General features: G+C 34.5%; 1 protein-coding gene across 1 annotated transcript; it reads right to left on the bottom strand.

Annotated features, from left to right (window-relative positions):
• Nucleotides 1-7038: 7038 nt before the first annotated feature.
• Nucleotides 7039-23434, bottom strand: LOC127869251 (uncharacterized). The gene is made up of 12 exons (XM_052411635.1): nt 23350-23434; nt 22278-22377; nt 21508-21567; nt 20670-20750; nt 19959-19994; nt 19427-19609; nt 17822-18117; nt 16446-16660; nt 14834-14936; nt 14387-14486; nt 12692-12808; nt 7039-11555 (listed from the first exon to the last, which is right to left on the bottom strand). Exons 3-12 carry the CDS (start codon nt 21533-21535, stop codon nt 11479-11481), a joined length of 1236 nt encoding a protein of 411 aa, XP_052267595.1. The 5' UTR covers nt 21536-21567; nt 22278-22377; nt 23350-23434; the 3' UTR covers nt 7039-11478.
• Nucleotides 23435-24183: the final 749 nt, after the last annotated feature.

Raw genomic sequence — 24183 nt, 5'->3', positions numbered from 1 at the left:
GCTGCTTCTTCCTGTATTTGCGCGATGATTATCTGAGATATTAACTCTATGATTCTACATTCTCAAATCTTTTCTATAAAGAAGGAATGTAGTTGACAATTGTTAATAGTTTTATTTGATCGTTCGTCAAAAAGTTGTAATTCTGTTACTCTTGTATCTTCAATGCAATTGAGTAATTAAATAGTAATTAAATTGAATGCGTTTTAATTCCCTTTTATTATTGTTTAATTTGAGTTACAATGCTATGACGTTAAATTTTATTTACACTTGAATGTATTATGAATATTGCTGGGCCAAGTGTGAGGTTGAGCGCTCTATAACCAGGTTTAAACCCCCAATGCTTTGCATTGACCGTTCCAAGGCGGTGACCCCAGCTTTATTCATATTTTGTGTTTATGTTGGTTTGTATTGTGCTGTATTGTGCTGTTTTGTACTGTTTGGGCAATCGGTCACTTGCCTTAAATAAAGGACCAACTAATTGTTTTTAATGAAAATTCAATACTGCTCCAGCAACTGGAGTTTCACTTCTTTATATTGTGTCCATTTTGTGTGTCGGGAAAGATTCGAGAATTCAAGAAAGTCGGAGACCTGCGACACCATGTTAAGACCAAACATCCCATAGAAATGGAGCATGCTCCAAAAGGACTTTTCTCCACGAAGACGTGTTTTTATTTCTCAATTAATCCACTGGAATATTCTAAACTGCATGACGTGGACAAGGAAATGTCACCGGAAGTCCAGTATGCCAGATATCTCATGGCTAAATGGTCGACGGGTAGAAGCCCCGGAATCGAGGAGAGGACTTGCACGTGGGAGGCAGCCCTAAACAAACCTCCCCCACGTCAACTCCTCAACAAACCTCCCCCCCGTCAACTCCTCAACAAACCTTCCCCACGTCAACTCCTCAACAAATCTCCCTCACGTCAACTCCTCAACAAACTTACCCCACATCATCTTAAACTAAAAGCCACGGACTCGTTGTTCCTTATGGCTATTGTCATAACTCTCGACTCCATCAAGGTATTCGCAGAATCTGTTTCTGATGTGTTCCAAATCCGTCTTTACAGGAATATCTTCACTGACCGCCGTGCCATGGAGACTCTTAAGAGGCGCGAATCCCTTGTTAAGGACGCCATCGAACCCGTCGGCCGGTGGTCAACTTTTCATGACAGTTCCCTTGTGTTAGAAGAAGTTGCCTCACTCCTTGGAATAAAATCGTCATACATACATTCTATCAGAAAAAAGGATAACACAATCTTCAAGGATTTCTGCATGGCTGATGATGACGATGCAAGATCCCTCTGGTCACCGTCTCCAATTTCTATTCACCCTGAGGAAATCACCGACACAACATCATCTTCATCCACTATAAACAAGCCACTTACAACTCGACTTTCAACACCAGTACAAGAACCTGCAAAAGCAGCTACCACCGCTACACCTTTATTCGACGAACTTCCTGCACCCGCCCCATAATCCCCGCTTCCTTCTGGCACTTCTACTTTTCAAGTTATTCCTCCAGCGACACCAAACTACACTCCACCTTCACCCCTTCAAGATGATCACCAAACACCTGTTCCTGCTTCTCCTCTTCAATCCAACACACTTCAAGATCTTCCTCCAGCAACACCAAACTACGCCCCACCTTCACCCCTTTAAGATGATCTCCAAACCCCTGTTCCTGCTTCTCCTCTTCAATTCAACACTCTTCAAGATCTTCCTCCAGCGACACCCACTCCACTAGCCCAAGATGAGTTATATACAATTACCACTCCCACTCCAGCTGCCAACATGTACAAACCTACTCCATCTGCAAAACTGCTTTGATTTAAAGCTCGATCCATGCTCGTTGATGGAAACATGCCTCTCTTACCTTCAGCCAAGCGAGACTGGGCAACAGTTGAAGAAGAGTCCATACTTCTTCTCCCCAATCTTTTGTGGCCCCCCAAGAATTGGCGAAGACTCACCCCTGATCAGCGTCTTCTGGCTGTGGAATTCGCCAGCATGTCCCTTTCACAGACTGAAAACAATTCTTCACTCCCTCTTCCAGAGCGATCGTTCTTGATACACAACTTCCACTTTTTGTGCTCCCCGGCTCTGCAGGCTTTCCCCTGGATAATAAGGCAAAGGTCCGACTCTACACCTATCAATCTCTCCTGGACATCGCGAATGGAAAGGACCAGTCCCCGTTTGCTAATCAGACAGATCTTCTGAAGGCTCTAACTCCTCTCTTCAAGAAGTCTTCAACGCTCCTGGAAAAAATCAGTCACATTCCTGTTAGAATGTAAATATTATTTTAAAGTGAAAATTTTCAAAATGGACTGTTTGTCAAGATAATTTGCAAACCGAATATAAGTGTGTACGCATCAACATGATAATTCTTGTTTTGACGGACGGACCGACATAAAGTGTAATGTTGTGAAGATTTGTTCATGAATTATTGACATTATATCTTGCGTGAACATTGACTGTGGAAATATTTATACAATGAAGTTGCATAACATTGAATTATGTGCCATGGACATTAATGGTAAAACATGTGTACTTTAAACATGGATATTTTATGTGTGTGCAATTGAATTGTGTATCATGGACTTTGTGAATAATAAGTAAACAGTGTTTCATGGACTTTCATGAATGATTATGTGCCATGAACTTTAAAGACAATAATTTAAACATGAACTTTTTATGTGTTATATTGAATTGTGTTTCGTGTACTTGTGTGCCTACCACATGGGCATCAACATTAACCTGTGAACAATGTTTCAATGTCATTTTAATTTTAAATAATGAACATTATAGTCTTGAAAAGTGCTATTATTACCTGGAAACTGTGAAAGAACAGCCGCATGTTGAAACCTGAACTGAAGTAAGAATGAAATTAATGTTATCATAATAAATAACATGTTTTGTTGATAAACTATGCAATTCTTATTGTGTGATGTATTTTCTGATTGTTGTTATTGTTCAAACTTCAGGGGAAGTTTATTTCTTTAAGGTAGGGGAAATGTAAGACCCTGGAGTATTAATTAACTTGTTTATTATCTGTTTTTTTTCATAATGTAAACAAACTGCTGTTGTTTATATTATCATTTACTCAACCATTACACTATCCCATACACAAGATTATGGTTGAAGTGTTTAATTGTTATATTAACTGATAGAGTAATCATTTAAATATGTTTTGTCTAATGATTATAAACAGAACTTGAATTCCAAAACTTACTGTCAATGTCCGAACTTCAAGGAGGGAAGTCCAACCGTCATCTTGCAATGATTCTATTGGTTATATTCATTTCTAAGTGATTTAACATTGTATGATTATAATAATACGACTATAAGTTACTTTAAGACACTATTTATAGTCATTAAATGTTCATATATGTTGTTATATGTGTAAAATTCGCCATTCCTAAAAAGTACTTTTCAGCTGTTGAAGTATTTCGGATATATTGTACCGTAATATTTATTTTCTGTCATAACTGCATTTTTGTTGAGTTCAGAGAAAAGTATATTTGTTTATTGTTAGATGTAGAATCTTTTGCTCATCTATATTTGCTCCTAAAATGTTCTTTTGTTAGTTAAAATATATATTATTGTTGAATGTTTTGCCGCTAGAGAACTTTGTTTAGGATTTAGGATTCCTAAATGCATTTGATTGGTTGTCGCAATCCTAAGTCGTTTTGATTGGCTAAGCCAAATTCCTAAGACATTAGTGCGCAGAATCACGCAGAATCCTAAATTGCTGAGCGGCAGGTATAAATAGCGCGGATAAACAACATTTGGTATCTTTCATGATCACAAAAACTTCCGTTCATTACGGCATAAAAATCAGATCTTTATTAATTATTTAGATCTTATTGTCAGATCTTCTCCATTCTGAGAATGGTAAGCTATTTTACAAGTTAAAACTAACTTTACATCTTTGGTTACAGTATTTAGTACATTTAAAATGATTCATCCTACTTCTTATGAACTCCAGAGAGCTCAAGAATTTATCTGCGCTATACAAAAATACTTTTTATAAGATCTGTGTTTAAAGTCTACATTGAAGTGCCTTTTGAAACATGTCGACTTTATAATGCGATAATATTAGTAACTTTGAGTATCTGCAAATAAAAGATGTTAAAAACATGAACCGCAGTTGTTTTGAAGCCATCCTGACAAGAGCGGTTAAATTATAGGCTGGGTACAACTAAATGGTAGCGGTACATTACACAATTAAGAAATAGGATCCATTTTCGCATGACACTGGCAATATAGCATGTAGTCTTATATAAATAAGACACATTTAAGACATGGATAAAATATAAATAAGACACATTTGAATATGTCTTTCCTTTAAAAAAATAAGCACGTAGTCACATATAAATAAGAAACATTAAATACACAGAAAAAAGGCACACGTGCATCTTTCATTTCTTAAAAAAACATGTGAATCTGAAGAATACATTTATTACTGACACATTATTCTACAAGTCGACAGGCAACATAAGTTCAAAGAGGGAACCACAATTAAATAAGATCCATCCTCGATTGATACTGGTTGTATAGCAAGTAGTCCGTTGGCCGCTAATTTTTGAAAAAAAGAGAGTCGCGAATTCTTCAGAATTGCGAACTTTCAATAATTGTGAAAAAACGATGCGTGAAGTTTCCCAATTGTGAAATTTTTCATGATGAAATGTAGAAAATGCAAGTTTATAAAATTTATTCAATCTTACAATACTTGGAATTTCCATAACATTTGTATTTAATGATTTATTAATATTTATAAGTACCGGTAAATATTTCGTTTCATTCAAATCTAATCCTAATTTGTGTATTTTCCGAACCGATCAAAATTGATTATTCAACCCATAAAATTGAAGAGAACCTTTCCATGAATCTTAAAGCGATGTTATTGATATTTATATGATTGGCCGGCTCATATATAAGACCCTCCCTTTTCCTGACGTAATAAAAAAAATGTAGCCAATTGCGATTTATTGCACTTAAATTATGACTCACCTTCATCGCACATGACAAAAGAGGCGTTTGCATTTTATGCAAACAAGTACAGCGCAATGATCAGCAAAACTCGTTGAGTTAATATTTCATATGATGCGTAAGAGCGTAAAATAAATCAATTTAGCTCATAGGGCCTACATGTCGAAAACACACTTGAAATCAGAACACATGTACAATAATGATTCATATTATGTATGTTTTCAATAATGTCGATTTTGTTTTTTGAACTTCTTTCGGAAATTTAAATATCATCTACCATTAAAATGAAATATTGGCCATTGGGTTATTGTGTCAATGTATATGATTTTTTTTTTGTGAACGCATCTCCTCTTGAAATTTCAATGGATTTTCATTAAAACTCATGGTCATTCTTCATGGCGACATGCAGTTGTGCGTTAATGCGGGAAGTTATATATTGCCTATTATTAACGAAGTTATGGCCCTTGGAATATGTGCTCTTTTAACCCCAATTGTACAGGGAGCTGTCGGACTCTACCTAATTCCCCCATACAGAGGCTATATACTTATGTGTTAAGTTAATTCATGATAACAATTCACTGTCTCAGTAAACGGCTTTTCTTACACGGCACGTGCCTTGTTTTCTACATGCAACGAAGGAAAACTACCGTTGGTTATTCTGCAACAAACCACGTGCGAAGACAAATGTTTTGAACATAGTCCTGGAAATTCCATGAATATGGTCATTAAACTGACGTGCGCTAACGCGCGATTCGGAAAAAAATTAATTTCCGCGTACTGCAGTACACTACAACCAAAATAGTAGTCAACTGTCGTGCTTCGTTCATTTAATGTATTTGTGTTATGGTTATTTCCCTTTTATTTGAATCAATAAGCAAAATATTTGTGGTTTAATTACAGCGCATCGGAACTCCAAACCGTTGGTTATTACCGAAATAACCAACGATTATTTCTTAATTACCGTCAAATACAGAATGTATATTAAAAATACAGTTTTATTCAGGAATGTATTTATGTTTCCTAATTAATTAAGAACACAATAATTTATATGTTAAATAAGGTGGAGAATGTAATTTTGATCGGGGCAATTTAAGTGATAATGTTATTGCATTATATCATAAAATATCCATGTAAATGGTCGGCACATATGATAATCTTCTAAACATATAAAGAATATCAGAACAATACTACGAAATTTCCATTACATGTAATTTTTTGAAAGATCGATTGTGTATATTTGTTAATACTTATATTGAATTATAAACGAGTTTAATCCGTATCAACTCGCTTTTCAACTATGTTTCTGTTTCTTGATTTCTTTTAATTCGAATTGTTTAGTCGTAAAAATAAACACCATAATAAACACCATAGAAACGTCAGAAATTATACTTACGCTTGTCCGTATTTAAGCATTTTCCAACCTATCCATCTCTTATCTAGCTATTTTCAATTAGAAACTTTGTTATCATTAATAATAATTTAAAAAAAATAAAATAAAAATCAATTATTATTAATTGATTATATTTTAAAAAGGGATTTTCCACAGAATCCCTTTTAAAATGGTCATTTTAAAGGAAATTTCTTTTAAAAAAACCCACATTTTTCTCACTTTTTATAAGAAATTAAAAAAAATTTACGCTGACAGTACAACCCATCTTACATTCAGACAGGAAAATTGAACTGAAACTTAAATGTTATGCTGGCGGTACAACCTCCCAAAGGTTCAAAATAAAAACTGAATATTCTTTGAAAATGTTACGCCGGCAGTACAAACTCCCTAAGGTTCATAATCACATAGACAGATAATTGTTTGAAAATGTTACGCCGGCGGTACCAAATTCCAGCAAGGTATAATCACACAGTAAAAATCACACTGAAAAAAAGGAAGATAAACCACTTTTAAATGTTCAAGTTCTTAGGTTCATAATCACAACAGATAATTCTTTGAAAATGTTACGCTGGCGGTACAAACTCTCAGAGGATCATAATCAAAATGTTACGCCGGCGGTACAAACTCCCTAAGGTACCAATAGTAAAAATCACACAAACCACTTTTAAATGTTTAAGTTCTTAATTTAATAGTAAATTATACAAGTAATGTAAGTACAGAACACACACAATGATATAACCCTTAAAATGTAACTGAAAATGTTACGCTGGCGGTACAACCTCATAAATGTTCATAATCACAACAGATAATTCTTTGAAAATGTTACGCTGGCGGTACAAACTCTCAAAAAGTACACAATGACAGATAATTGTTTAAAAATGTTACGCCGGCGGTACAAACTTCCAAAAATGCATAATCACACAGAAAAAATCACACTGAAAAAAAGGAAGATAAACCACTTTTAAATGTTTAAGTTCTTAGGTTCATAATCACAACAGATAATTCTTTGAAAATGTTACGCTGGCGGTACAAACTCTCAGAGGATCATAATAACAACAGATAATTCTTGAAAATGTTACGCCGGCGGTACAAAACTCCCTAAGGTACCAATAGTAAAAATCGCACAAACCACTTTTAAATGTTTAAGTTCTTAATTTAATAGTAAATTATACAAGTAATGTAAATACAGAACACACAAAATGATATAACCCTTAAAATTTAACTGAAAATGTTACGCTGGCGGTACAACCTCCCAAAGGTTCATAATCACAACAGATAATTCTTTGAAAATGTTACGCTGGCGGTACAAACTCTCAGAGGATCATAAACACAATGACAGATAATTGTTTAAAAATGTTACGCCGGCGGTACAAACTTCCAGAAATGCATAATCACACAGAAAAAATCACACTGAAAAAAAGGAAGGTAAACCACTTTTAAATGTATAAGTTCTTAAATTATTAGCAAATTATAAAACAAGTCATAACAAGGGCTGTTTGTAAAACATGCATGCCCCCCATATGGGCTCTCCGTTGTAGTGACAGCCATTGTGTGAATATGTTTTTTGTAACTGTGACCTTGACCTTTGACCTAGTGACCTGAAAATCAATAGGGGTCATTTGCAAGTCATGATCAATGTACTTATGAAGTTTCATGATCCTAGCCATAAGCGTTCTTGATTTATCATCCGGACACCATTTTACTATTTCGGGTCACCGTGAAATTGACCTTTGACCTAGTGGCCTGAGAATCAGTAGGGGTCATCTGCAAGTCATGATCAATCTACCTATCAAGTTTCATGTTCCTAGGAATAAGCGTTCTTCAGTTATCATCCGAAAAACATTTTACTATTTCGGGTCACCGTGAACTTGACCTTTGACCAAGTGACCTCAAAATCGAACGGGGTCATCTGCGAGTCATGATCAGTGCACCTATGAAGTTTCATGATCCTAGGCATAAGCCTTCTTGAGTTATCATCCGGAAACCATTTTACTATTTCGGGTCACCATGACCTTGACCTTTGACCTCAAAATCAATAGGGGTCATCTGCAAGTCATGATCAATGTACCTATGAAGTTTCATGATCGTAGCCATTAGCGTTCTTGAGTTATCATCCGGAAACCATTTTACTATTTCAGGTCCCCGTGACCTTGACCTTTGATATAGTGACCTGAAAATCAATAAGGGTCAACTGCGAGTCATGATCAATCTACCTATCAAGTTTCATGATCCTAGGCATAAGCGTTCTTGAGTTATCATACGGAAACCATTTTCCTATTTCGGGTCACCGTGACCTTGACCTTTGACCTAGTGACCTGAAAATCAATAGGGGTCATCTGCCAGCCATTATCAATCTACCTACGAAGTTTCAATGTTCCTAGGCATAAGCGTTCTTGAGTTATCATCCGGAAACCATTTTACTATTTCGGGTCACTGTGACCTTGACCTATGACCTAGTGACCTGCATATTAATAGGGGTCATCTGCGAGTTATGATCAATCTACATATCAAGTTTCATGATCCTAGGCCTAAGCGTTCTTGAGTTACCATACGGAAACCATTTTACTATTTCAGGTCACCGTGATCTTGACCTTTGATCTAGTGACCTCAAAATCAATGGGGGTCATCTGCGAGTCATGATCAATGTACCTATGAAGTTTCATGATCATAGGCCCAAGCGTTCTTGAGTTATCATCTGGAAACCACCTGATGGACAAACCGACCGACAGACCGACATGTGCAAAGCAATATACCCCCTCTTCTTCGAAGGGGGGCATAGTAAATACAGAACACACAAAATGTTGTGTAAATTTTCAATCAGTGAAATTTTCAAAATAAAAAACAATACCAGTATACTAATATGTACTCAATCCACCAGTCAGCAGGTCAGAAAATATATATTAAATAGTGGGAATGATTCCATATTATTTATGTCACACTTAAATTAGTTCTCAAAATATACTAGTATTAAAAAATGCTAAACATTTTTTTTTAACATGTGAAGTCATTATGAAAAATTAAATATTTAAATAAAACAATCTTTACCGCTATTACATGTATAACCATTCAAAGTTCTTTAACAGGTGCAATTGCTGCAATTTGTATTTTCATTACTAAACAATTCTGTCACAATTTTAGTATGTATTGTAAGGGCAGAACTTTATTGTTTCTCTGAAATACTCAAACATCATATAGGACATACAAAATAAAACATTGGTAATCACAAATTAACAAAATCAATTTTAATTCAGCATATTAAAATGAAGACAAGTTCATGCAAAGCATTTCTAAACCGAAATCGAAAAAATGTTAGAATAATGCACATGAACACATTCACAGTTACAATGGCTTACAAAGGCTGACTGAATACGAATTGTTCACCATTAGAACTTATTTTCTGTCTAGTTTCCCAAAAGATCTCAGGTTATTTTAAGATATTAAATTGATTGCAACAGTAAGAAACGTGAAATCTCTTTAATTAACTTTTGTTTATATAGCGAAAGAAATTCAAAAATAGTTTTATTTAAAATAATCTCATAAACCATTCTAACATATAAACTGTTATATACAAGTCCCATATTCTACTGACCGAAATGACATAAGAAGAATATGACCACCACCACTGAACAAAACCAATAATGAAAAAAGCATATACCTAAGTGAAAAGACAAGTTCTCATCAAGCATTTCAAAATGGAATTCAAACATTCTTTGGATAATGCACATAAACAAAAGTGCAGTAAAGAGAATCAAATTGTTGATTAGGGAATATTCAATTCCAACATTAAACTGAAGAAAAAGATGTAGAATAATGCTTACACTTGAAATATGATCATCAGTGTGATGTAAAATTCATGTTGTTTTTTTTTACTTCAAAACAAGAGTGCCAAACTGTCACAAGATACGCCCGTTCGGAGGTTTTGGACACCATGCTTAATGCTTGAAATGCACTAAGTGACCTCGAGACCTAGTTATTGACCCGGCATGACCCATATTTGAACTTGACCTAGATATCATTTAGATGTAACATCTGACTAAATTTGGTGAAGATCAAATGAAAACTACTTCAATTAGAGAGCGGGCACCATGCTAAATGCTTGAAATTCATTATGTGTCCGATCGTGACCTCGTTTTTGACCCGGCATGACCCATATTCGAATTTGATCTACATATCATCTAGACTCAACTTCTGACCAAATTAGGTGATGATCAGATGCAAACTACTTCAATTAGAGAGCGGACACCATGCTAAATGCTTGAAATGCACTAAGTAACCTTGTGACCTAGTTTTTGACCCGGCATGACCCATATTCGAACTTGACCTAGATATCAACTAGATGCAACTACTGACCAAGTTTGGTGAAGATCGGATGAATACAATTTGAATTAGAGTCCGGACAAAGTGGCGCCGTTGAAAATGCACTAATTGACCCTATGACCTAGTTTTTGACCCGGCATGACCCATATTCGAACTTGGCCTATATATCAACTAGATGCAACTGCTGACCAAGTTTGGTGAAGATCGGATGAATACAATTTGAAATAGAGTCCGGACAAAGTGGCCCCTTTGAAAATGCACTTATTGACCCTATGACCTAGTTTTTGACCCGGCATGACCCATATTCGAACTTGGCCTAGATATCAACTAGATGCAACTGCTGACCAAGTTTGGTGAAGATCGGATGAATACAATTTGAATTAGAGTCCGGACAAAGTGATGCCTTCCGCCCGCCGCCCGCCGCCCGCCGCCAAGGGGTTTCACATAATACGTCCCGTATTTTATACGGGCGTATAAAAAGGGCAATCATTTGCATGATTTGATAAAAAAAAATGAAGCTATCAGTCTCACAATTTGATTAAAATTATCTATGCATTTTTTTATAAAACAGAAATTTCACACCATAAAATTTAAGTTAATTCCATAACTTGACAGGGAAATGTCTTAGTATGAGAAACCTGACTTCAATCATTCAGAAAAATAACATGAAGTGCCTTAATATGTACTCTGGTTGCATATATTGATAACAACATTTATTTTAAGTTCACGACATTTTTAGTCTTGAGAAAATAGGTATAGCTTCTAGATGTGGCAATAGGATGACCTTACATCTGTCCCACCTCTCTCACCCATGAGGACCTCACTCTACTAACTCCATCAGAGTACTGGACTGAACACTCTCCTGAATAAAAGACATCTTGAAATGTAAGAATTTGAATGCTGTTATACAGCCAGGCGATATGATAATCATATGGTTATTAATTATGTCTTTTAAATTATAGCATTAGTACTCATAGCAATTGATACTGCAGAGTTAAATGTACAATGTTTTGCTGGAAAACTATAGTTTGGTACTCACAATGGGATATATAAAGAAACTGCATAAATATACCATTCATGTTTTCATAGCCAGAAATAACCAATATGATTGTCAATTTGAAATATCAAACACAGTTGTTGTGTGATGTGAAATGTCTTTGCATGTTTAAATTGTCACTTACATAATTAAAGGGTGTCTGACAGACAAATCCCTGCTATAGGTTCAATGAGTGAACGGGAAAAAATTGCCAAAACAAGATGGACTACAGCAATTCATGAATATCTGTTTAAGTTGAAATGGTACAATTCACTGCTTATGAATAAATTGTACAGCAATATGGATAAGTAACATAAAATCTACACAAAATAATAACTCTCTTTAATTAATTTCAATCGCCAACCCTCACGATATGAGTGGCAGTTCTTGATGATAATCATTCTGTATTTTTATGTTTAATGAATGAGAAATGAATAAGGAGTTGCACAACAAAAAAGTGTGACAGACATTACTGCAATACCAAACGCCTGTGGTGGGGTATAATAAAGCAGTTAGTTATTAATAAAGTTATGTAATATATATATATATATATATTTCACTATGATTCTAAAAGTGTACCTTTCAAGCAAGGTGTTTTTAAAACTAACAGTCACTTTACTAGTTGAAAATATGCATGCTGTCAGCTTTTGACAAACAGACAAGAACAGAAAAAAGGGTTTATATGTTGAGTTTCACAATATAAACAAGATTATCATTGCATGCAATGCAAAATTCCCCTACTGGTCAAAATACCATTACAAAATTGTCAGCAACATTGTCAGTGTTGTTTTGATATATCCTATAGTTCCCTCTGGGCATACCGGTAGGGAACTTACAACTGATAATTTATTCACAGTAATTAAAGCTTAATTTTGTACATGGTCAGTATCATATGGGATTTTGTTCATCTCACTTGATAATTGTACATTATTCGTAAAATATTTTATTATGTTTAAAATTACCGTTAGCATATTTTCGGATCAATTTGGCCGGCAACCATTCCTCTCGTCCGTCTTCAAATCTCCAGAATGCTTCAATTTCTTTGTCCTTTGATGAATTTTCCTTGGACTTCGAGCAATCTGTTTTCAGATAGAATAAAAGACCCTGAACTGAATTGATGAACTACCAACCATGAGCCATCTGCAGACAGTGTCATCCACTTGTCCGAGTGTTGGGTAGAGAAGAGGAAATCATTAGTAATAGTATTACGGTTAACTGTCCATGTAAAGTAAATGTTACCAGTGACACTCCAACACTCAATGTTCAAAATGGGGCACACATTTAGCAAAATAATATCAAGGTTTATCTGCCATTGATATATATGTTCACTTTGTGACAATAAACAAGAATACTTGACTATGACCAAATATCTATTTCCATTTTTTATAGAAATTGTCCTCAACAATAGGGTCAATAAACAATGAAATTTACAACATGAAAATGGGCCATAATTATGAGAACAGGTTATAAAACTAAAACTTTAACCCATTCTCCCAAGTGTGTTCTTATCTTTATGAGCCCAGCTCAAGTTTTAGGGCCCATGGCTACTGGACTCTCGCTAATTCATAGCCCTAATGATTCAATTTAGGCTTATTTGCCCTTGAGAACTGAGATGCATTTTTAATTGGTAAACATGAATACCTAAGTTGAACCAAATGTCTTTGACAGTCTCTGAGAAATGGACCATAAAAAATGATCATCTTGATAGTACAACTATTCATGGTTTTATTTGGGACAGGTGACAAGTTGAGCAGACCACCGTGTCGTCATCATTTTAGCACATTTTTTAAAATTATACCCAAATTATGTATTTCAATGGGTGAATAAACAGTAAACGGTAGATAAATTGTGAAAACTGTTGTTTATGTCTAAATCTTAGGATAATTGTGGGAAAGAATACTTCTATTAGCATTAACTTGACAATTGAATAACCAGAAAAATTTAATAGAAATATATTACAGAACATGTAAAAACAAGTGCTGTTTGTAAAACACGCATGCTCTCCAAATGGGCAGTTCATTGTAGTGGCAGCCAGGCCATTGTGACCTTTAACTTTGACCTAGTGACCTTAAAATCAATACCGGTCATCTGCCAGTCATGATCAATGTACCAATGAAGTTTCATGATCAAGGCCTAAGCATTCTTGAGTTATCATCCCGAACCACTGTGACCTTGACCTAGTGACCTGAAAACAATAGGGGTCCTCTGCCAGATGGACCGACAAACCGACCAACAAACAGACCGACTGACATGTGCAAAACAATATTCCCCCTCTTCTCCGAAGGGGTGCATAAAAATATTTATTACATATAAATCAGGATAACTCACTTTTGATCAAGTGTCAATGTATGTCAACTTATATCTGATCAACTGTCACTGGTGTCTCAAACAGGGTCTTTATGAGGTTATTTGGTACTTGAAGCCTGGACATTTGTGTCTATGCCTAATAACTAAAACTGCATATTCAGGTTTAAAAACATTGAAATATTAGGCAAATTAATGGGGTTGGCATAAGAAGATGTGTGTTCACTCAAAGTGGTCTTAAACCAGTTTTTGTGAATTATTCTAAACTCTGTAAGTCAAGAAATAGTTATCATTTATAAAAAAGATCCATTCATTAAGTGTTCAAGAATATTATTAGAAATATATGCACTTACGCTCTGTCAGTTGACGCCTCAATTCTGAGTTTTCCGTTTCCAGTTTGGAACATTTGTCCTTCATCATTTGAAGCTCATCAACTACCTTGCTGTACTTCTCCTAGAAGTACAAGTTAATATATTGATCTATGAGCAGACCCTTTTTCTGCCGATTTTAATAGTAGTTTCATGTTCCCCCCAAAAAAAAAATTCTGAATTTTTTTTTTTTTTGCCATGCAAAAAAACTTTTTTTATTCTCACAAGGAAAACTGAAGCACAACTTCCCAATTTCACAGGTAATGTTCTCAAAATGCTTTTTCAGGCTATTTAAAAGATCAAATACTTTTTCATTTTAACATCATTTACCTGATTTCCAATCAAACACAAGGCCTTTCTTAATACTTGCATTATTTATTTATTTAATTGCTCATGTTTCTGTTACACAAAAAAGGAAATTAATTAACTTACAAGGAGTCCCTCAGAAGTGTTTGAACATTCCTCATTGGCATCATCTTCCAGGTCAGTTTGCTTTCTTTTTTTTGTAAGTGGTCTGGATCCCAAAAATTCCTTTCTAAAAAATATTCAAAAATTAACTTCAAATATATACAACACCAACATGTTTTACATTGTCTGTGGCTTCAGGGCTTTTTTTCTTTCTTTGGGACCCACGGTAAAATGGCCCTTTCCCCTCGGATTTTTTTCCCCTCAGCAGGCAAATTTTCCCCCAGACTTGATTTTTTCCCTTAAATTTTTATTTTTTTTAAACTTTAAATTCATAAGTTAACCTGATCCAGTGTAGAAATTAAAACATATTGCATAATTAAATTATCTGTTGCCTTGAATTTGTTATAAAAACAGCAAAATATGTTAAATTGATTATTTAAGACTTTCCTTATTTCCGCCAAAATCCGGTGTTTTGCGTGATTTTTCCCCCAAATTCAGCATTTCGCACGATTATTTTTCCCCTCAAAAAAGGCCAGGCCCTTTCCCCAAAGTAAGATAAAAACCCCTGGGCTTTAAAATGTCCCGCGACACAGGTGCCTCAACATGCTTGTGAAATTATAAAAATGAAAACAGAGCAAATATAACAACCCCTTTTTTAAAAGGTACATAAAGGACATACAGAGAAAATACTTATTAAAACACTGTTTGGGGTTAACCAATCAAGCAATGTAAGAAAAAACTTACATACACAGTACATAGTACTGTAAAAGCGTTTGAGCACCTGTCCCAAATTAGAATTAGTAGTATTCATAACTCGCACAAAAAAAAATCATTATTTTTAATTCTACCATGGCAACTTCTTTGCTATTGACATATTAGGAAGTTTTGTGGTTGATTCTGCAACAAAACACTTACGGCTTTGAATGCTTTGAAAGTAGGTTTATAAATAACCCAACATTTTATTTAAATTGTAATGGCATATTCATGTATATATTTAATCCGCTGAAATGGAGGATGGGGGCTTATATAAAAGTTCTCATTTATTACCTTGAAATACAGGTTAATTATAAATACAAACCGGTAAGTATTTAAATAATCAACAATGAATTGTTCTTAATTTGGGTTACACAAACAGTGTGTTGTTCTGTTGTTGCAATCAAGCCACTCATGCAGCACCGTAAGGGTTTAATGTCTTTGCATCATTACTGCAATAACTAATGCCTACCAGTCTATTATTTCTTTAAAAAAATTAATATTCACATTTACATTCTTTCCTATAATAATTCAAATAAGATGATACCCTTCAGCTAAAGACATTGAGTTTAAATAAAATGCAGTAAATTTGGTTGATTTTTGACAAAGCCACTGTCAAATTATTTCATATTGTGCCTACTAATGACAGAGTAGCTCTCTAGACAAGCATTGTCCGGATTAACAGCACAAAAAACATCAAACAATCATTGTGACAAATATGTCAAGATCACACAAGGCAGGTCTGACAAAATTATGCCTGAAAATCATCAATTGATAAATAAATAAGCTTGTTCCCATGACACCACTCCCACTTGCGTTATAAGAAATACGATGAAAATTTTAAAGTCTGTTACAGTTTTGTAAATTCACAATTAATTCTTACATTTTGTTGTTATATTCAGCTAATCCTTTGCTTCGCAGAATGTTCAGACACGACTCAATATCCTCGGTTGATTGAATTTTCAAGAGTGGTCTGAAGAATTTTTCAGTGATCTTCACTGAATCACCCGAAACTTCCTCCACAATGGCCCAAACTCTCTGTTCAAGCCGAGCCATCTTAATATGCAGTCCATACGAATTCTGGAATCTTCTGATGTCCTGTTAATCATGAATAATGATAACCATTCAGTATACAAAACTATAAATAATAACGCTTTGCATAATCACCTTAGAGGACTGTCCAATGTAAAATATTGGATATATTTTTTTTATAAACAACTGGTAGCAAGATGAGTTGCAGATAATTGGTCAGTAACCACATTTTAACTAACTCTTTTGACCTGTTAATTCTTTCAACAGTGAACAATGCCCATTATATTACTCCAAATATTGTACACAATTGGATAGCAGAAAAGTCAAATTTGAACAAGAGTGCCAAACTGTCACAAGATACGCCCGTTTGTAGGTTTTGGTCACCATGCTCAATGCTTGAAATGCAGTAAGTGACCTCTAGACCTATTTATTGACCCGGCATGACCCTTTTTTGAACTTGACCTAGATATCATTTAGATGCAACATCTGACTAAATTTGATGAAGATCAGATGAAAACTACTTCAATAAGAGAGCGGACACCATACACATGAAATGCACTATGTGACCTTGTGACCTCATTTTTGACCCAGCATGACCCATATCCGAACTTGACTTGCATATCATCTAGACACAACTTCTGACTAAATTTGGTGAAGATCAGATGAAAACTACTTCAATTAGAGAGCGGACATCATGCTTAATCCTTGAAATGCACTAAGTGACCCGGTGACCTATTTTTTGACCCGACATGACCCATATTCGAACTTGACCTAGATATTGTCTAGACACAACTTCTGACCAAGTTTGGTGAAGATCGGATGAAAACTATTTCAATTAGAGAGCGGACACTGCTGTGGATGCCGCCCGCCAAGGGTTAAACTATTATAAAGTCTCTCAACGTGCTTGCTTTAAACATAGGATTGGTATTGCTTTTTGCAGACAATTTTAATGTGCACCAACTATGTTAAGATTATAATATTGTCAATGCCTACATAAGTACTTTTCATCAAAATGGTGTTTATTTATATTTATTAAATGTCAAATCATTCAACAGTCATTCATAAGTTAGCAGGTAGTCAAATGCCAATCCAACTGATGCCTCTGTTCATTGATTCAAATCTAAATAATTCAAAGAAAAACTGTTTAAAAGTGTCTTGGTCAAACCATACTATATAAGCATGAGAATGCACATTTCAGACCCTTCCATTATATAAGAATAACTATACCTTCACATGAAAGATGGAAGACAGAGTTTCTTTCCAAGCCTTCATATCCGTTGGTGACATGTGCATTGATGGGCGAACTTGTCTCATAAGCCTCACCTTGTCAATGAAGCTTAGAGGCTTTTGCTTCTCCTGCAAGCAAACATTGTGCTGCCAACCCACCGTCAAGGCTGTGCATGTTGACAGGGCTGAATAAATATTCATTTTGACTGTGGTTATAGTTGCGAGACCACGCCTTAGAAGACCCTGAAGGGCTTCCCTTGTGTGATTCCCTCCAAGGGTCTCAACCTGTCCGGCACCTGCAATTCCATGATATCATTGTAAGTTGACAAAATGCAATGTACTAGTTTAACAGAATAAGATCACCAAGCAGCATTTAGAATATAAAAAAATCATTATTTCACCGGTCTCTAATAGTTAAATACTGTCTTAAATCTGCTCATCATAAGTATATCTCTATTTTTATATTTAACCCTCTATAACGCTCAAAATCAACAAAAATTAGTAAAGTATTTTGTAAAACCAAAACAATCAGTGTTCCTTTAAGCAATAGCCAAAATTCAACTCTAGATGTGGTATAATTACATAGATCTTTGAAGAAACAAAATGCTTGTTCTTATTTATTTGTGACACAATTTATTCCTTTTTTATTTTACTGCAAATAGATCTATTCTTAGGAAACAGAAACACTTAAATGGTACCCTGTTAGTGTTTATGTGCGTATGAATAATACATATTGTTGTGGGAAATGAAGATGGCATTATATATGCAAAATAATAATAAAAACGAGCATCTATTTTACCAGACCACATCTGGCATTGAAAATTCGGCAATTGTCTAAAGTAAAAATGAACACTATGTTTCGTTGTTTATTATACGTTATTTTACGAAATATTATACAAAATGTTCGTTCATTTTCAGTAGTAATGGGACTGTAAGTCCATGGAAGTTACTAATCTACTCTTCAATTTTGATAAATAAAGGGGGAAAAAATCTGGAAGTACCAAGGCTATCCCAACATAATTGTATGTGCACTATTGCAGTATATCACATATCATTACTATAAATAGTAACAAAATGACTTCGCGACAGGGCCGTTATTCATCTCTAGCGGGCCAATATAAATTATATCAGCTATAAATAGCTCTGTCGTGTGCTATTGTCTAAATAATACACATTTATTTTAAGTTTCGTAAAATTACATCCAATATTTAAACAGAAACAGCTCTGGACACAAAAAAAAAGGTTTTCAAAATTTATTGATTATATTGATTAAAGTCACAGAAGGGGGCATAACGCTGAAGTTATCAGGACAATCTTTACAAACTTTACACATGCAAAACTGCAGTACAATGTATGATGATAGACATTGATTTAAAAGCTTAAGGAAATTGGATGCAATATTATAGTTATTGAAATATCAGCTCTGGACGGCAAAAAGTTGACAAAAATAGATAAGTTTCAGTAAAAATATGGGGCATAACTCTGGAATTACAAGGTAAATCCCAAAACACATCTGATGAAAGACAAAGACTTGTCACAATAACTCACACTGTGAACTTTGTACTGTGGTGAGCTAAATATATAAAATAGTGCTCTAATATATACCTTTCATCTTTAATTTCGACGGGTCACAATCGTCAGGGACCATTCCCACCAGTATTGTAAGTTGTTGAAAAACTCCACTTTGAAAAGAGTCCATTAAAAACTTCACGTGTTCAAGGTCCAGCAGTCTTGATGCTCTTTTTGGCGAAGGTGGGATGAGATTTTCAATATGGACATCAAATATTCCTAAAAAAATGTTGATGAACAGTAAATTCAAACAAGACATTCATGATTGCATTGTCACTTGCCTGTAGTGGTGCAACATTTAATTGATTTATCGATAAATCATGATCTTAATTCCTCAGATAACAATGCATCTATAGCAAACTCATCTATTTATCACTGGCAGTTTGCTAGACATTTATTTTTAAGTATCATGAAATTCCATACAAAAGTTACTGAGAACAGCTAAGAAAAGTGTGACAGACCCCAGTTCAGACAGTCAGAATAATGGACGGAATGAAAATACCAAACAATATCATTATCACAAGCTCACTCCAACATTATATATGTTATATACATTAATTGTTCTTACCCAAAAACATCTTTTGTGCTTCATTCTCATAAGTGTCTGAAACAAAGTAGTACTTGTTAGTGTTACTTATTGTTTTTCAGCAAATTGTCATTGTTCATTGCCTAACAAGTTGAAATATAAATTACAAGTAAACACAGCATTGTCGAGATTTCAGAAACTTGATCTTACAAACTTTTCAATAGCCAGATTATGTATGGTAGAGACAGAAGCTAGTGTTATTTTTCCTTCTATGGACAGATACGGTAAACGGACTTGTTCCAAATGACCTATGGACCCGTTCCCAAAATGAACCAGACCCATCCCAATTTCAAAAAAAACTGCAACAAAATCGAGTAAACAATTCCCCGAAATCGCCAAATTGACGTATTTCGAGACTGTAAAAAAAATTGTTACAATTCACAACTTGATTTTACCCAATTTGGTGATTTCAGGGCGCGAAAATTTCCGAATGGCAACGGACATGTTCCCAATTGGGTGAAAAAAATAACTTGATTCACAAAATTATCTTTCTGCCCAATTAAGGAAGCTCTGATTGAGTGTATAAATCCCAATAGTTATTTAATTGCAGTAAATACGGGTCTTAATAGATCAATTTCTTTTAAACAACGGTGATTTTTGGGCTGAACTGATTTGGTAATCAGATTTTCTTTGATTAAAAGAAATTTAAAAAAATCTAGTGCTACAATGCAAAATCTATATTATTACTGGTACCTTTCGTAGAAGAATCCTGTGCCTTTATCAACGTCTCAACTCCATCATCCAAAGAAAGCTCTGGCACATCAGTTAAAGACTCTGTTTAACAAACTATAGAATGAATACCCATTCACTTTACGCCCCCTCACACCATTCATGCATTTTTGTTTATTTCGCTCGCTAGTTTTATTTTTTGAGGACAAATATTCAATTTTTTTGTATCTTTATGGAGCAGACAAAATATTTTTTAAATGCAACTGTGTGGGGTTTTTTGCATACATTTATGTGCTTGAAAAATCCAGCACAACATTATGGATGGTATGAATACAAACTGTTAAAATAAAGCAATTTTGAAGCACACTTCTTTATAAATTTAAAACTATCTGCAATGACACATGTGGTCAAATCATGGGTCACCATTAAACATATGCTTTATTCTTGCAAAAAAAACATTAAGTTCATTTAGCAGTTCCTTTGTTTGTAAATTGAAAAATTATAAAAATAAATAATTCAGTGTAAATAAAAGAATTCAGGCTTTGTTCAGCTGATTTTATAGCCACTCTTAGCAATATTATCAATAGCAAAACTCATTTTTTCCCAAATCCCCCACACAAAATATCCCAATAGGTTGATTTGAAAAAGTTTAGAAAATATGAGACTTCCAGTGTATATAAAGGACTTACATGTTGAAATTACCAATAAAATCATTTATCAAAAACAATTTATCCATCAATTCATTTAGTTTTACTAATATTTTCCCAATTTGGGGTAAATTGACACTGGAATTATCAATTTTAAAGGGTAAAGAACATGTTTCCAAAGTTGCTAACAAAAGCCCTGAAATTATAAAGCATACCAGTGAAGGAATCATCACTACTTGGCATATTGTCCTCTGAATCTGATGTGGTTGACTGAACTGCAATAAAAACATTTTATTGTAAACTACAGAGCCAGATATTGTGATTTTATCTTATTTTGTGAAGGAGTTCATTTAAAATTGAGTTGTTTAAGTCTGAACAACTGAACCTGTACACGGACACTCACTGCATATAAAATAACTGAAAAATGGAACTTCATTTGGTTGGAATATTTTTTAATATGATTCCCACATTTTTCCAATTGTTTTTGATAAACAACTAAGAACATATATTTTCAACGAGGTATGTGTCTTTCAGAATCAACCAACAACAGTTGACAAGTTTTTTTTTCCTTCTTTGTGACCCGCCGAAAATTGGCCCTTTCCCCTCCAATTTCGTAAACAAGCCTTATTTCACAATTTTCTCAAATTCAAGGGGAGTTAATTCTGGACTTTTTACTCTGATGTAACCCATTTTCGATAGGGTTAGAGTCCTCATTAATATCAACACACTGGACAAGTTTGAAAAGAATCGGATGAAAAATGTGGACTTTATCAGATAAACAAGAGAAAGTCTAACGCGCACACAGACAGACAGAAACCATGCCATCCCATAAGCTCTTCTGGCCTATGGCGAGTAGAGCTAAAAATACAAAATAACGTTTTATTGTACAATTTTTTAATGTTACTGTAACCATGAAGCCATTAATATGATTAATAGGCTGATAGCTTTGTAAACTTTTGTTTGAAAAGAATGAAAAATATTTTACCATAGCTGGACCATCTTTTTAAGAAAGCCGAACAAGTTTTCTTTCCTTCATTGGTGTTATCTTCCAAAGAGAGAAGAAAGCAAGCTGTTCCTACTTTCACCTGAAATAGAATTCAGTCAAAATCTTTTTTTCTTACAATTTTGGCGACATGTTATACCAATGAACTTTATGCTTGAATATCCTATTTCATAGGAATTTTTTTTTATAGGTATTTCTATGGTTCAAAAGTTGAATCAAAGATGAATGTATGTGTCTTTTATTTTCTCCTCGTGTTAAGTAGCAATAACTTTACTCTTGACTTGTTCTTTTTTGTCACAAGATTCATAAGGCATTTTAATGAAAATTTTGTACAATGTTAAGTTAAGAAAGGTAAGGTTGTTAACTCTTGGCAAATCTTAAGGTTCGTTTTCCTTCTGAAACATACATATCAGGGATGGAAATTAGTGGTTGCCTGTGAGCCCAGGGCCAGTACATTTTGTCCTGGGCAACACAAATTCAAAAGTTAGTAGTCTGGATGGGCAAAAATTTTACCGTTTTTCATGAAACTTTCGTTTCAAACACAACTATGAACACTTTTACTGCTATGAACATAGTTATTATCTGATAGATAAATGTCTGAGCTATTGTTATACAGTTTTTTTTGGTGTAATTATTGCTTTTGGAAGCGATTTTTTTGCTATTGTTCAGACCATGATGTTGTGCAAAAAATTTGACAGTTGTATCCCTTGTATATATGTATATACTATAGTATAATAGAGTATTTTTTACCTAAAGATCCCTGTGAATACAACAGCCAGGACAGATTTTGAGGGCGCGCAAAGAATTTAGAGGGATTTAATAAAGGCTATATTCTAAGGAACCAAATATTACCAATATTAAAGGTAGCTTTATTAGTTATATTTTTAAACATGTTGGACTAGAATCTAGACAGACTCAGACTGTCAGAGACGAGCAAAATTCTCTATCGATAAATCTTCCACCATTTTGTTTTAGTCTTTCCCCGGTTGAACGCCCCAATGTAAAAAGTTACTCAAATATGCATCAAGCGAAAACGTGTTATATTTAGTGTTACCTTTCCTTCGATTTTTATCCATTTCAAATGTTATGTTTTATTAAACAAGTTCATGATTGCTCTTTTTTAAATGGCGTCCCAAAGAGGCGAGGTATAAAACCCGGAACTATCCGGAAATCTTTATGGTAAAACCCGGATCCGATATAAATGGTTATAACTTCATTATTATTCGTCCGATATTAATTATAATGGTACCGTTGTAAAGAAGATCCTCTACAGATTCTAACCATATCAAAATATTTTATGGCAGGGTCGTAGTCGGCCTGTAAATCGCGGACAAAGTCGGCCTGTTTTAACGTTTTTTTTTACACACGCAAATGCCGAAAAGAAAACCCGGATCCGATATAAATGGTTATAACTTCATTATTATTCGTCCGATATTAATTATAATGGTACCGTTGTAAAGAAGATCCTCTACAGATTCTAACCATATCAAAATATTTTATGGCAGGGTCGTAGTCGGCCTGTAAATCGCGGACAAAGTCGGCCTGTTTTAACGTTTTTTTTTACACACGCAAATGCCGAAAAGAAAACCCGGATCCGATATAAATGGTTATAACTTCATTATTATTCGTCCGATATTAATTATAATGGTACCGTTGTAAAGAAGATCCTCTACAGATTCTAACCATATCAAAATATTTTATGGCAGGGTCGTAGTCGGCCTGTAAATCGCGGACAAAGTCGGCCTGTTTTAACGTTTTTTTTTACACACGCAAATGCCGAAAAGAAAACCCGGAACCGATATAAATGGTTATAACTTCATTATTATTCGTCCGATATTAATTATAATGGTACCGTTGTAAAGAAGATCCTCTACAAATTCTAACCATA

Source organism: Dreissena polymorpha, chromosome 2, assembly GCF_020536995.1.
Source record: "Dreissena polymorpha isolate Duluth1 chromosome 2, UMN_Dpol_1.0, whole genome shotgun sequence".
NCBI lineage: Eukaryota > Metazoa > Mollusca > Bivalvia > Myida > Dreissenidae > Dreissena > Dreissena polymorpha.
This window is presented reverse-complemented; position numbering and strand designations above follow the sequence as displayed.

What these genes read in the sequence shown, in the direction of transcription:
- LOC127869251 (XM_052411635.1), bottom strand. Translation starts at nt 21,535, where the DNA reads ATGCCAAGTAGTGATGATTCCTTCACTG. An exon ending in GTCGAAATTAAAGATGAAAG is followed by an intron (nt 18,118 to 19,426) that starts GTATATATTAGA and finishes ATGGAATTGCAG; the next exon opens with GTGCCGGACAGGTTGAGACC. An exon ending in ACACTTCTGAGGGACTCCTT is followed by an intron (nt 14,487 to 14,833) that starts GTAAGTTAATTA and finishes TTGTACTTCTAG; the next exon opens with GAGAAGTACAGCAAGGTAGT.